Source organism: Carettochelys insculpta, chromosome 10, assembly GCF_033958435.1.
Source record: "Carettochelys insculpta isolate YL-2023 chromosome 10, ASM3395843v1, whole genome shotgun sequence".
NCBI lineage: Eukaryota > Metazoa > Chordata > Testudines > Carettochelyidae > Carettochelys > Carettochelys insculpta.
In genome coordinates this window covers 29,038,641-29,054,319 of record NC_134146.1, presented here as the reverse complement: position 1 = coordinate 29,054,319, position 15,679 = coordinate 29,038,641, and the positions used below count along the sequence as shown (strand labels likewise).

Sequence of the window (15,679 nt, the reverse complement as noted above, 5' to 3'; positions counted from 1 at the left end):
GGCCTATCTGCAATCTTTCAAGCAACATCTGGACTCCAGTGGTGCTCAGATGGCTTCCCTCCTGGCATCTGAGATATACCATGTGGTAGGAAGTGTAGCCACTTCAGAGAGATTCCGGCTGGCACAAATGGGTTTGTACCTGGTTTGATACCTGAAGTACCCTTGAAAAGAGTTTGAGGATGTGCATATTGTTGAGTGTTGCTTGCAGTTGTGCTAATTGCTGTAGCAGACATTACCAGGGCTCTGATTTATTTTGTTATATGTAATGTATGACCAGTTTGGGTGCAGAAACAAAATAGGTGCAACTTAAATGGCAAACAAAATCCAAGCTGTCTTTTAAATGTTAACAGATATTAACATTTTCTCATTATTCATTGTTTAGATTTTAATATTTCCCCTTTTCAGAAATCTTCTTTCACTGGATTCAAAATGACTATTTTCAATTATTGTATAAATGTTCTCTTTCAATTTTTATAAAAGATGTGGTCTTTGATATTTTAGATCTTGATGCAAGACAGCTGTTACTTCATGAGTGAAAGGGGCACATTTTTGTATGTATGTAGTAATTTCAGAGACAATGTAACAAGATTATATGTCACTGAATTTTTTTTAAATGTTCATTCAATTCCAGATTTAAACAGCCCATAGCTCATTTTTCAAAAGTTTAAAAAAAAATTTAATTTGGGAATGTTTTCATGGCACAGCTAGAATACAGCTTAATGTGCTTGAGTTGCCTTCCTGAATCCTAATGGTGAGTGACTGTTAAGTCTTGGTTCTGATTTTGTATAAACCTTGGAGCTACTGGTTCGTTCATGCTATTCAACAAACAAACCATAGTTCTGCATGTGTAAGACAGCTTGTGCTAAACCTGAGTAAACAGTTACAAGCCAGTCAATCTGATACCTGGATTGTGTGTGTGTAGTTTTGAATTTAAAGTTTAAATTAAAATTCTAAAATTAATCATTCTCAGTGAACTCTGCACAGTGATTTCTTTTTCTAATGATCTACACAATAATCTAATAATAATGAAAATCATACGCTGGTTATAGGACTCCTATTACTTTGTTTAGTAGAATGTCTAAAGCAAGTTCTGAAAACCTTTTAAACCAATCGGCGTTTTGCAGTTACCATTTTTCTTTGTTTTCTGTTAATTTGAAATTGAAATTTTATAGCTGGTTTGCAGTACATTAATATGTGTTGTTTGCATTTCCTGATACTGCAACCTATCAGCCTCCACTAATAACATTATATTCATTCGCAGCAATAAATAATGTTATAATTAATAATTGATTTTTAAATGTTAGAAAAATGCATTCCTAGCCCTTTTTTCATACCCAAGATTTTTTTTTGTTCAACAATGGCAAAAGAGCTGTACTTTATGAAAATTTAACACAGATTTTAGCTGGAGAGTAATTTTATTCTTTCTTCTAGGATTGGTGTATAACTTAAAGCAGCATGCCCATTCCAGAATTGGCAGTGTGTCTAGAATAGCCTATTATTCAAGAAACACCTGATTATCTAGAGACATGTAGTTACTCCAGAAAAGTTTGTCTCTTCAAAGCAACATTCCTTTTCTAGAATCAGGTGCTCTTTTAGAGTAGTACCTTTTTCTAAATAAGCTATTTAGTTATTGATAACAGCATTCTTGACTTCCTGAGTTCTTTAGTGTTTCATTCTTAGGCAGGCAACTTAGGCAAGCGAGGGGAAAGTGCACAGCTTGTCTGGATGCCTGTATCATATGCAATATTTATTAAAGGGTCTAAGTTCTGTTTTGCTTGTTTAAAAGATTACATGTAACATGAAAAAGCTGACTTGGATAAAATGATTTAATTTGTTTGGTGTGTGTTATTAAACACACCACAGCAAAGAAGAGAATGGTTTGTTAAACTTAAATCCCAGTCAGTATTTTAGAAGTGTTGGATTTTCTTCACAGTGTGGGTCTGTTCAAAATGGAATATTTGTGTGCAGTAAGAGCTGAAGGGAAAATATAATGGACTTGTGTTGTAGCCCCTTTATCACTCTCAGCGTTTGCCTTCAGATGTCATTTGCTCGAAACTGTACAACTCCAACTAGAAAAGCTATCTAGGATTAGTGATGGCATTTGATAAATGGGAGGGAAACAGAAGATGTGTGATTGGAATAGGATTTGTTCATCTCTTTAATTTAGCTCTCTCTGAAGCAGATTTCCAGCATGAAATTTCTGCCCTCAGTTATAACTGTTTGGAATTAAATGGGCTAGGTTCATATGTTGAAATAATAACTCAGTTACACTTGTGTATGTGTTCTTACCCACACAAGCTTCTCTGTCACTCCCACACTGCGGGGGTACACACCTTTACCCAGTTCTTAGGGCTCAGGATGTAACCCCATTAATTTAAATACTCATCCTTTCCCAGTTCCTAGGGCTTAGCACGTATCTTCCTACAGGTTTGCAGCAATGTTCCTTCTAACTTTTCCATCCATGCGTAGAATGAATTTTGTGATGTGTACCAAAGCATGGGCAGATGTGCACCACCATTAGAGACATGTGCTGCCGGCTGTGGGTGCTTCACTAATGAGCTGGGCAGCACCTGACTCCTGGGTGGCTGCCCAAGCACTTAGTTTACAGGGAATGCTGGTTTGCAGGACATTTTCCAATGAAAGAGCATTATACAAGTAATATTCTTGTTCTGTATTTATTAACAAGTATCAAGCAAGCAGAATACACATGCTAAGCGTACAGTGCCATGCGCACCAATCCTGATCAAGGTGGGTGAACTTCCCCTCTTGGCTAGGAAAACTCAGCCTCATCTGAATTCTAGTTGCTGCACATCTTGGTCATGAAGAGGATTCTTGGCAGCTCTGGTCTTAGGCTGTGCATTGGAGAAGAGTTCTTCTCCCAGGTCTTCCCTTCTTTCCTTTTCTGTTGTCTCCTTCTTGGACCCAGTTTATCTGGGGAAGTTTGAGTCCTGCTTAGCTATACCGCAGCTAATTATTTTATTACAATTTTACTAAGCAGCCCTACCATACTGAAACAGAATTACCTACCCATACTCCACCACCTTAATTGCTTCATACCTAGCAAAATTAAATTATACAGAAGTCAGAAATAATTAAAATCAGACAGAGATCATACAAACAAACAACGGGAAAGTGAGGACCACAATCATAGAATGAGGATTCCACAACCCCACCTATTGATAAGGAGTTTCTTGCCAGACAAATTACTAATTATTCTTTAACCATCTTGAGTTCTATTTCTTTATCTGGCTATAGTGGCTGCTACTCAGACAGGATCTCCTCCTCGACCGTGTGATGTTACCCTATTTTAATGCAATTTAGATGGAAAGTGAGAATGTCACTCCCTGCTTTTCAGCTAATTGCCATGGCTCTTTCAGTCTGGCTGCAGATGAAGGCCTAGGCTTAGGGTATAGGCCTTCCAATATAGCTACAGAAAAAGGCTGAGTGCCTACAGCATGTGTGAGGGGTTGCTCCACTCCATGCTTCGATGACATCTCCTCCTGGCCATTCTGGAGATTAGCTCTGTGACATCAATATCCCCTCCCATGGTCTTTCTTGTCAGCCTGGCACCAAGAACCACCGCATCCTCTTTGGGGTTTTGCCCTCCAGCCAGGGCACTCAGCATTCCCATATTCCAGGGTATATGCCTTCAAAGCCCTGTCACTTCCCCAGCAACAGTCCTGTCTTCCAGTTCTTTGCGTCCTAAGTCATGTCCCCAGTGGTGGATAGGCAAATCCAGGACTACTCTCAACTCTGGGTTCCAGACCAGGGACTCTACAGGACAAAGCCAAGGTCTGCTCAATCTCCAACCTAGCTGCTTAGTCCCTGGGCTGCTTCCTACCCCACATCCGTAGGCTCTCTTCTCCAACCTGCTCTCTTCAGGGCATACCCTGCTTTGGTCCAGGATCCTACTCGTTTTCTGGTTTTCTCCATCTCTCTAAGAAGCAGGTAGCCAGGCAGGTGAAAATGTCTGGCTGGGGGTTTGTGCTCCATCCCCTAGCCACCGCCCCCTGTCCATCGTGGCTTTTCAGGAGCGCAGGGGTAGGGGCTTCAGTCACTCATGCAAGGTTGCTGATGCTCTTTTTCCTCTTTCTGACTATCAGGGAGCGAGGGGAAAGTGCACAGCTTGTGTGTGCTCCTCAGCTCCCGGCTGGTGAGGGGAGGGGCCGAGGTGGAATGCACACAAGCCACACACTTTCCCCTTGCTCCCTGATAGATGGGGAAGAGGAAGAAGTGCAACAGTAACCCAGTATGTGTGGCTGTACCTCCCCCCCGCATCCTGATATGGCACCTTCGTGTCCCTCCATCACCCCTACACTTACCAGTGCCCTGCCTTGACTCCTGAATACCCTGGATCCCCCTGCTCTGAGCTCGCCACATCCCTGCCCTGAGCTTCCAGACCCTCAGCCCTGACTTCTGCACCTTCAACCCCCCTGGCTCCAACCCTCCACATCCCTTTCCTGAGCCCCCCACACCCTCAGCCTCCTGCCCTGACTTCTGCACCGCTCACAACCTCCTTGCTCTGAGCCCCCCACATCCCTGCCCTGAGCCCCCCACCCCCCCCGCTCAGCCTCCTGCCCTGGTTCCTGCACTCCCCACAGCTAGAAACTGAAGTATATAACCAAAGTCCTGGGCTCCAGCAGCTGATCTGTGCTACCTCCCACGCTGCCACAACTTTGCTGCTGTTGTTTTCAAGCAAGCTTAATCAAATCTCACTTGGGTATGCCTGTATCAGAGGTGGCGACTCTCCGACCAGCAGTTCGTTGAGGTTAGCCACTGGCAGGCTGCCAGATGCTTTGTTTACCTAAGGATCTACAGGCACAGCTGGTTGCTGCTCCCAGTGGTCACAATTTGGCGTTCCCGGCAAGTCAGAGCTGCAGGAAGCGGCGTGAGCCAAGCCACCACTCATTATATAAACTGAGGAAGGTAGGGATGAGAGCAGGGTAGAAAAGAGAAGGTTACAGTTGTCAAGGCAAAAATTCATCAATTTAGAAATATCGGTGATGCCTATCTGGGGAGAGAGATGGAAACCAGAAGAGCAGGTACTAGACTTTTGGTCATAGGAATAGAGGAGAAAAAATGAAATGTATAATTACTATAAAGAAAAAAGTGACACTGTCTAGTAAGGGTAATTACCTTAAGGGGAAAGGAAAGGTTACTTGGATGTAATTCTACTCAGGTTCTAGTGGGATCAAAACCCAGAAGAGGTAAGCTAGAGGGGTTTGTGTGCCCATTAAAACACACCTGTGGAACCATAGCTTTTCAACTGAAAATTTGCCATTAGATTTTTTTTTAATGTATCATCACCATCACCTCTACTGATCATATTGTGACTGATAATGGGGATCAGAAAATAAAATCCAATTTCCACAAAATAAATGAGAAGCAGCTGCAAAGTAAAGTATATTTCCCCTCACTAAATTGTTGATTTATTAACTTCCCTTCTCCTCGTTTCTTATGAAGTCAAAAGTGCTTGGCAATTTGACAGCTGAATTTTGTTGTCTTGTGGGAAGAAGCTAGCCGGAAAAAAAAATCCTATTCAATCCCGTCTTTCACTGCTCTGAATGTCAACCTCCTCTCTCTTTCAGGCCATTGTTATTCCTTGTCAGAAGATTCCAATTGCTGACAGATACCCTATCACCCACATGAATTGTGGCAGCCCAGTGAGGTCACATCTGTGAATTATAAGAAATATTCTTCCAAAATGTACTTTTCATACACGGCATTTAAAAAGCTGTTCTGGATAATGCAGAAATTAGTTTGCTTCTAGGGGGAAACTGCACAACTTTGAAGATGGGAGATTACAAGAGTTAGAATAGGACCTTATTCTTCTTCACCAAGGGCAGCTGTCAGAGATGTGTTGGTAGAGCATGTCTTAGAATACGCCACTCAAAAAAGCCAAAGGTGAGGAGATGGTTGATTAATGTGCTTAAATGGAACTGAGAAACTCCAAGATAGGTTTCTCTTTTTCAAAGCCTTTGTTGAATTTTACATTGGAGAGAAAGACAAGTCCATTAGATTGCTAAATGTCACTGTTCCCTTTAGTCATCTAGAGTTGAAAATCAAGAGACAACAGGTGGATTTGGCCAGGGAGAGTACAAGGAAACAATATCCTTCAACCCTCCATTATCATTCATTTCAGCAAGCCGGCTTACATACAGTTCCTGTTCTCAACCAGATTCTTAATAATGTCATGATATAACTGAGTGTTATCAGCTCCGTATACGTCATCATTTAAAGCTATTCTAACCAGGAAGGCATAGAGCTCATGTAGCTATCTCTATACCACCACTCCTGACAACTCCCTGAGATACGGGGCAAATAGAGGAAGTGGCTGGGAGGAAGGGAGCATGACTAGAATATTAGTATGCTGGCATCTTGGGGACATATCCAGCCAGAATCATCCAGGCTCTGGGAGATCCTAATGGCCTCGCCTGCATCATTGTTCCCAGTGTACATCGGAAGGAGCAGATAAGAGAACCAAAAGTGCAGTGGAAAATCAAACCCCATATTTTGGTAGATTTTTCCATAGTCCTGAGGAGCACTGAGACTGATTCAATTTGCTCTTGGAATGAAAGCTGGCCCCAGCTGTTGGGAAAACAAAAAGAAGTTGTAAAGCCAGCTTCCATTTCACATGCTTTGGGTCCGCTGCTGAGCATAACTCATCTGGATCTGAGGTCAGGTCGTAGGTTTCGTTCTGTTTGGTGACTAGATGTGCCACTTTATTTAAATTGTCTTCTCCCTCTGAAAAATACAGGTAATTACTGAAGTTAGTGAGGTGTGAACTTGTGGAAATAAAAATACCCATTTTTAAAGGTCCATTTTCAGGAAGGCTTTGCACTTCAGGTTGACCTTCTATAATCTGGAACTTTCTTGTCTGTCAACATCTGTAATCTGGTTTGATTTTAGTTAGCTGGATGACCATTTATCATAGGTGTGGCCAAGATTCCTGTGGTCCCATAAAGTTTGTTAACAGCCACCAGTCCTGACTCTCAGTGTTCTGTGCTGTTATTTAGCTGTAATTTACCCCTAAATGTCTTCAAAGATCCCAGTAAGCAGGGGAAGTGTTAGTAATGCTGTTAGACAATATTGACCTCTCATGGTCCCTCAAATTCTCTTGTCTGGCACTGGTCAGGTCCCAAAGGTGCTGGAGAAGAGAGGTTCAACTTTTAGCATATCTGAAGCAGTATTTCAGGAAATAATGGAAGCCCACTAGTACTAGTTTGCAAAAAGGAGGAGACAGGCTTGGAATTTATTGTGTTGTAAAAATGATTTGTCCGAGACACTACAGAATCATTTTTTACAGAAGCCACATGTACAGTTTCAGTGACGCTTTGTGTTCCACTCCAAGGCTGCCTTTTGCGGTGTAATTCTTTTTTTAAGTGCAGACTTGTTTGCTGTCTTGGTGTGGTATTTTGTGATCTGACTCAAGAGTTCTGGTTTGGTAGAGAATACCTATGGCTTGGGTGGGGTCAACAGAATCTCTGGGCCTGTGGGCAGGGTGTTGCTGGGGACTGGGTCCACACTCCTGGAGGGGGCAGGGCCTCAGGCTGAAGGGGCAGGGACCTTGCCTGCCTCCTGCCAGCCTTCAGCATTGCCCAGAGTGCATCATTCGAGGCTCCAGCCACCCTCACTGCTACAGCAGCAGCAGTGGCTAGGAACCCCAGGCCCATTAAAATCACTGGATCCCAGAGCACTTGCCTCTTCCCGCCCCACCCTGCCTTCCCCTTCCCTATCAGCAGGTCTGCCTGTGGCTGAGTCACTTTGCGAAACCAATAAGGGAACTCTGCAATGTTTGTGTTAGGTTTGCTATGGGTTGGCTATTTGTAGAGATGAAACACCTGGGCTATGTCTACACTGGAGACTACGCTGGCATTGTGTCAACAAAACTCACGGAGCATCCACATTCCCAAGGCATTCTATTGAAAGGAAATCAACAGAATGCTGCACGTCTGTCGACAGCTTTGTGTCATTCTCCCATGAGGCAGAATGCCTCTCTTAACAGATCTCTGTCAACCGAAAGCCAGTCTGGACATTTCAGGGGCCGTCTGCCAACGGAAAAGGCCTCCATGGTGCCGGGCAGCTGCCCTGGGGAATGACCTGTCCACAGCAAGCAAAGCTCTGTGGTCCCTGCCCCCAGCTATTCTTAAAGCTGCAGGGAGCCCCGGAAGTCCCATGGCAGGAAGCTGAGAGTTTGTGAACAGCACAGCAGCACGCTGCCTATCCCCATTCCCTTGGCGCCTCCCCTGACAACAACACAGCTGGGTGAGATAGAAAAGAGCCAGGACCCTCATGACCCCCTTGGTCCTTCCATGGAGCAGGCTGAGGGGCCCCAGGAGCTACCGTGGATCATGAAATGTCAGGCCCCCTTCTGAACTGGGCCTGAGATCCAGGACTCTTGAACATGTGGGCCTGGGAATAGACCCTCCTTGACCCCCTTGACCAAGAGGAGGAACACCCCAACCTAGGCCCAGCTGGCCACTGCCCTGGCAGCACAGGGCCACCCCACCCACACCATGGAGCAGATGCAGGCAAAAGTGAAAACGCTGCACCAGGGATACACCTGGGCCCTTGATGAAAGGTGCAGATCAGGGCAGGACCAGCCACCTGCCCCTATTACAAGGAGCTGCATGAGCTCCTGGGGGGGTGATGACACCTCCACCCTGCTTGCCTACGAGGACACTGTGGAGGAAGTTCACTTCTGCAGCCAGAGCCCAAGGAGATGGACATGGGGTCCAAGGCCAGTGGTGACACCCTGGTCAATGCCCTGGACTCAGGCCCCTCCAGCCAGGCCACCTCCAAGGCATCCGTGGAGCTCTTTGAGGGTCCCTCTGGTAAGTGTCCCATGTATCACACAGCCCAAGGACCACGTGCAAGACAGCATGTCCCACCTGGATCCAGCAGGCACCCCCTGGACACAGGCACCAGCCTGCTGCCAGCCTCATGGGAGGCCAGATGAGCCCCAGGCCCTGGGGGAGGAGTGGGGTCCGCCAGCCCCTGCCATGGCTGGAAGTGGGCTAGCCACATAAGCACTGGCCTGACCACAGGTGCCAGACACAATACCAAGGAGTGTGACTCCTGGCACCCAGGCATGCCTGCAGGCGGGAGGTAGCACCCACTCCTGCAGACGGTCACATGTGTTTGGAGGCCCCAGAGATGGCCATGTGGGGAACTCTCTGAGGCCAGACACCCACCCTTGGCCACTAGCCTGTTGAGGGGAGAGGGGCCTGCAATGGTCAGCCTGGTCATGGAGGCACTGTGCAGTCCCCGTGTGGCAGGGCCTGCTGTGCTCCTGAGACATTCCCGTCCCTTGGGCTGGGAGTTGTTGGTTGCTGCTTATGGTGGGGGGTAGGGCCTTAGGGGCTGTGTTGTATGAATGACTCACTATTTTCCCTCCTTGTCATCATTACGGCTGGACCTGCTCCAAGCAAGAGCTGAGCCAGGCCCATGTCCCTGCCAGGGCCAGCCAGCCCCACCCCAGTACCAGAGAGAGCCAGGCCCTGGGTGGCACCAGAGTAAGCGGTCACCCCACCAGTGAGAGGGAGGGCCCGCAGCCAGAAATCACATTACCAGGCAGAGGATGACTTCCAGGGGGCCTACACTGCTGCCCTCTGGAGGCTGATGAACCTCCTCAAGCGGTGGCTGTGCGATGACCAGAAGTGGTGGTCACGGGACCAGGAGTGGTGTTTGTGGTCTGGGGACCAATTGATGTCCCACTTCAATGCTGCCACGGTGTCTAGTGGGACCTCTTGGCCCAGCCACCTGTGGCTGCTACTCCTGCTCCCCCTACCACCACTGCTCCCCCACCTGTCATACCACAGGGCAAGCTGGACCTACTGTAGTTGGTGATGGCCATGGCCCCCCCGGCCATGGCCTCCTCCCCTGGTCCCCAGCCCCCACCTGCTCCCCTGATGAGCCCAACCCCACCACAACCCTACTGTGTCCCTACCTCTCCCTGCTCCAAGTGCCCACCCAGCCCTGACGTGGACCCCAAACCTGCTGTATGAGGGGATCCACACCCCCCCACCGTGGACTGATGCCCCCACCTGTTTCAAGCCCCCCTACTCTATGCAGTTCACTGTTCTTACTTCTTGTAAATAGTTTTTTTATTACGTTTATTTTCAAATAGTTTATCTTGGTTCAAGTAAAAACATTGTTTGCTCACCACCCCTGCACCACTCTTTATATTGGGTAAGAGTCAAGGAGGGATGATGGGGCAAAGGGAGGGGTCATGGTGGGGATGGAGTAGGGCTGTGGGCCCAAGACGCCCACTGGGGGGTGCGCTAAAGAGGGTCATTGGGGTCCACAGGAAAAGCTCTCCCTCAGGGCCTTGCGGATCCATAGCCTGTCCTAATGAGGGTGGTGAATGGAAACTGCTCCCAGCTGCTAGTAGCCATGGCCAGTGTCTTCCCCCAACCCCAGGAGCAAGGTCTCCCTCCCGCTCCACAAGGTTTTGGAGGACGCAACACATGGCCACAACTTCGGGGATATTGTGCTCCCGCACACCCAGGCAGGTGAGCAGGCACCAAAAGCATGCCTTGAGATGACCAAAGGCACATTCAGCCTGCATCTATGCCCATATGAGTCAGACATTGAAGAGCTCCTGGCTCAGGTCCAGGTGGCCAGTGTAGGGCTTCATGAGCCAGGGCACAAACGGATAGGCGGCATCCCCCACAATGTGCAGTGGAATGTGCATGTTCCCAGTCACCAGCTCTGGGCCAGGCACAAAGATGCCCACCTCCATCCTCTGGAACAGGCCAGAGTTGCAGAACACCTGTGTGTCCTGTGCCCGGCCTGACCACCTGATGTACATGTCGAGGAACTGTCCATAGTGGTCAGCATGATGGAGGAAAATGCCTTGTGGTTGATACTCTTGGCTGCACTGTGGTCTGGAGCACAGATGGGGAAGTGGGTTCAATAGCCCTGGAGCAGTTGGGGAACCCTAGGGCAGCAAATGCAGCCATGACCACATCCATGTCTGCCAGACAGACAATGCTCCACAGCAGGAGAGTGTTGATGGCCATTATGACCTGTACTGGGATGGCACCAAACACACATGTTGGGGACTGAGGGAGGGAGCCCCTGAGCTCTGGGATGGGTCTCCTACCTGCTCCTGTTTACCCTCTGAGCTCCCCGGCAGGCCCCCGTGTGAAGCTCCCCCCGCCAGTAGCAGGTCTGTGTGAGGGTGGGATGGCACAGTCCTCTGTGGATGGGGCTTCCCCCTACACACCCCACCCCTTACACCCATGACCTGCGCCCTGGGGGTCCCCCTTGGGTGGGATACCCACCCTGCCTCTGTGCAGGGCCTGAAGCCTGAGAGAGCCGTACTTCCATGAGGACAACCCCGACAGTGGACTTCCCAGCACTGAACTGATTCATGATGGAGCAGTAGCTGTCAGGGATGGTGAGCTTCCACAGGGCAACCTCAACCTGCTTCTCCACAGGGATGGTGGGCCGCAGGCGGGTGTCCTGTCTCCAGGGGGTGGGGGTGAGCCAATTGCAGAGCTCCAGGAAGGTGTTCTTTCACATGCAGAAGTTCTGTTGCCACTGCTGGTTGTCCCACTGCCCCATGATGAGCCAGTTCTACCAGTTGTAACTGGTGCCGTGCCTCCAGACCCACTTGAGCACCTGATGAGTGCTGGGGAGGAGGGCGGTGAATGCAGGTGGGCCCATACAGCAGCAAGGGTGTTCTCCTCAACAGTAGTGTCCGGGTCATCCTCCCTGGGGAGGAAGAGCAGGACAGCTGTGATGAAGTTCAGCAGAAGCTGAAGCACCTCTGCATGAGGTCAGTGCAAACCTGGGTCTGCTCCAGCACCATGGCTATCTGAAAAGCACTGTATCTCTCTCAGGAAGCATGTGAGCCCTGCTGTAGAAGCTGTGCCATCCCTTGTGAAGGTAGGCAAGCCTCAGCATGGACAGGGAACAGGCATTGGAGGGTGGGGAGCCCTTTAAGGACACATCTCACCGGGGCTCCCAGAAGGGATTGTTGGCCACGTGACCCTGTCCGATAGGGTTCTGGGGACTGTTCTGCCGAGAGAGTGGCTAGGCAGTCTGGCTGCTCTCTGTCAACAGAGCAGATTGGAAGAGTCATCCACAGTTGTGTCTGGCCACAAGCTGTCAATAGAAGATTTGTTGGGAGATATCTTACGACAGTAACTTACCTCAATAGATCACTCTAGTGTAGACGTAGACCCGTAGTGTAGCTGATATGTCACTATTTTCATGGTGAAACAATGATAGGGCGATGAAAAAGTGTAAAAGCTTTAGGGTCCAGCTCTCATCTCACTGGAGAAGTGTGAATTATTAGTAACTCCACAGTTACTGCAAAGTATTAGAAGAGTAAAACTTCTGTAAGATCAGAATCAGGTCTTTAATGTAGCAAAATATAAACAATTCAAGTTTACAGATCAATTATGGGTAGCAGTATACTGATAGCATATGTTTTATGGTGCACATGCACTTTATCACAAAATCTGAAATATTTGACCAAACAATAAAATCTGCTTTAAAAATGTCAGTAACCTCAAAATAGAAGCCTTTAGAGTTGGACATTTATTCCTTCCTTTTTAAAAATATACAGTGGTCATGCTGCTCTATTAAAATAAAATATGCACATATACAGAATCATGAAATGGTAAAGCTCTTTGTATTATAAAATAGTGTAGCTTGCCTTTTTTGATGCTGCTATGAATATGTTAATTGTTGGTGTCAGAAGAAAATATTCCAACCTTAACTTTGATAAATCCCAACTAAAATATTAGCGTTGAGTATATATCACGTATTGTACTGCGATTTTAAATCATGTATGTAGGCTAGGATTTTATCAGACTACAATTTACATTTGTTAAAACAATAGGCTGTCTTTGGTTCTCATTGTTTCTGGACTTGGAAACCTGTATTTGATGGTTGGATTTGTGGGGATGGAAGCAGACCCCAAGTATTAAAGAAGCAAAACACTATTCTTTGAACACAAATATAGGGCTGTCTTGTAGAACCAAGTACTGTCTCCATATAATCTTAATTATTCTTTATTCTAAAGTGATAAATTCAATTCTCGTGCTTGTTTTTGATCCAATTTTACAAAGCCTTCTAAAAATGAACCCATTTCCAATTTTCTTCTCTTAGATAAATATTAAATTCCTGGTACAGAAGGTACAAATCAAAGGTTTTATATAGTAGTTAGATGTTTAAAAGTTGATAAGTGTAACAAAATATCATTTAGTTGAATTTGTTGTAATCTTCTTTTCAGTTGAAAGATGCATGAGTGTAATGCAGTCTGGGACTCAGATGATTAAACTGAAGAGTGGAACGAAAGGGCTAGTACGTCTCTTTTATCTGGATGAACACAGGACCTGCATCAGATGGAGGCCGTCCAGAAAAAGCGAAAAAGCTAAAAGTAAATTCTCTTCATTATTTCTTTTATTACTTGTAAAGTTGTGCACTGGAATATGATTTCACATGGTTTATTGGGGGGAAAAAACCTGTACTTTACAAGATGTGTCTCTCGGTTTATAAAATTTTATTAGTGAAACTTACAAATGTGATAAACTTATAAAACTATATTGACCTATTTTGCACAGTAAATATATTGTGAAAGGCACTATGTTATGGCCAGAAAAATATGTATTTATGTTAATAGTAGTACCTTAGTAGCATGTTGGTATACATGCACTGTATAATACAGTACAAAGACAAATCTAACCATGTAGTAATATTTTCCAAGAACGTAATCTGTATAAAAGCCATAATTGATCAGGAGTAGACTATTGGCCTACAAGTGAGGATAAGAACGTATAAGTAAATAGGCCTTTTAAGATAGTCCAGATACCAAGTTAAATCTGTCTAATATCTTATAGCTGGGGTGAGCAAACTTTTTACATTGGCCCACTTTTTGTCCCTGTGATTTGCAGGGCACCTCAACATGTCTAACATAATCTAAAATGACATTAATTTTGGTTACGTCCATATGAAAAAACACCCTTTCAGCACGTGTAAGAAAATAAGTCTGCAAAATGTGGAAGCTTTGTTAATCCGTGTATACACATGAATACACAGACATTAAAGCAATAACATATTTCAACATTTTTAATGAGCTGGAAGGGCCTAACACCTAGCAGCTAATCATGCTGCACCCACCTCCCTTATGAAATTTCATTCCCCCCCCCGAGGGGGACCCAGCCACCACTTTGCTCACCCGTGTCTTATACTATGATCCAACTCCAGATTTAAAAGAAAAGCAACCAGAACTGTTGTTAATTTACAGAAATTCTTACTAACACATGGCATGAAAAGGTCACATCCCGTTTATTTAGAGCTGGATTCCACCTAGACCTAAGCTGGTGGACGGTGTGAGGAGAGGGAGTAATGCATGTGATGCATGTAAGAACGAAGCAAATATCCTGTCCCTGCGCTATGTGAGGGATATCTCTGTGTTTATAAATGCTGCTTTGACTGGAGTTTGGAACAGAACATCCTGGACATATATCTGCTGGCTTAAGGTTTTGTGACAGCTTGCTTGTGGGCCAGATTGAATCACACAGCGTCAGGGGAAATGCCTATGGCATGTTTTTGCTATTATGTAAGGAGAGAAGGGAGGAATGAATTTGGGATTATTGGTCCTTAAAGCACAGTTCTGCCCTGAAACATGACTGTAGAAATGGTACCAATGGGTTCCAAGGATATTGTCTCTCATGGAGTACTGTTTGAAATGTACTGAGTTTACATGTGAAATTGTGCATTGTTTCAGTTGCCAGCCCTGGAAATTCAGTCTCAATAGAATGCCTAGCTGGGTGAGGACATTTTTTACCCCATCACCACTAACTACAATTTGGCAGGCTACATTAAACAAAATACATCCAAGCATTTCTGTTGTCTTCAAATTATTGTCTCATTAACACTTGAGGGTTTGCCTAAGTACAAGTAACTGGAATTTAATGAATTTTCTGTTGACAATGCATAAGAAGAAATAGAAGGCAGTTTGTCTTCTGATAACCATATTTGTTCTACCTGGCCAGCAGGAGTTAAAAAGCAATACAAGAGCTTATTTTTGTCACTAATGTCAACAGCTCAGAATGAGAACGTACAAGGAGCAGCTCTTTTGCATAAGATGCAGCCCATTTTACATAGCCGCTTTTCAGCTTAGAATCATGCGGTAGGGATGACAGCTGAGAAGTCTGTAGAGCTCATATTCAGAGGTAGCAGGCAGCATTCCCACTAATTTTTTCCATCCATGGACAGTACACATTTTATTGTGTGCAGCAAGGCATGTGCGGATGTGCACCACCTCTAGAAACACGCTGTCCACTGCATGTGGCTCTGTGCGCTCTGCTCATCAGCTGGGTGGCACCTGAATCTCTCCAGGGTGACCGCCAAAACACTCAGCTTGAAGGGAACACTGGTGGCGGGATGATGTCAGCAGTGGATCTTCAGCTCTGGAGAGAGTTCCACCCAAATGTCGGGACCAGGGCACTCTTGCAGTGTGAGGTGTTGTAAATCTTTATGCTCAAGTTTGTAGGTGCAGTTGAGTCCTCTGTCTGGTAGTCTGTCATCCTTAGTTCTTCTGTAGGAGTTCATGTGGTTGTTGCAAGGTACTGAGAAGTGATGACTCCCCGTTTTGGGGTAAATGATACTTCTGTTGATCTGAATGATGCACAGTGTGCTGCTACATGGACTAGGGAGA

At 46.0% G+C, this 15,679-nt stretch overlaps 1 protein-coding gene across 1 annotated transcript in view; it reads left to right on the top strand.

Moving 5' to 3' along the window:
• Nucleotides 1-15,679, top strand: part of PLCH1 (phospholipase C eta 1) — a 161,247-nt gene that overhangs the window by 62,321 nt on the left and 83,247 nt on the right. The window contains exon 3 of the mRNA XM_075003959.1: nt 13,250-13,396. Coding sequence (XP_074860060.1) covers nt 13,250-13,396 — 147 coding nt within the window. The remainder of the gene's footprint in view (nt 1-13,249; nt 13,397-15,679) is intronic.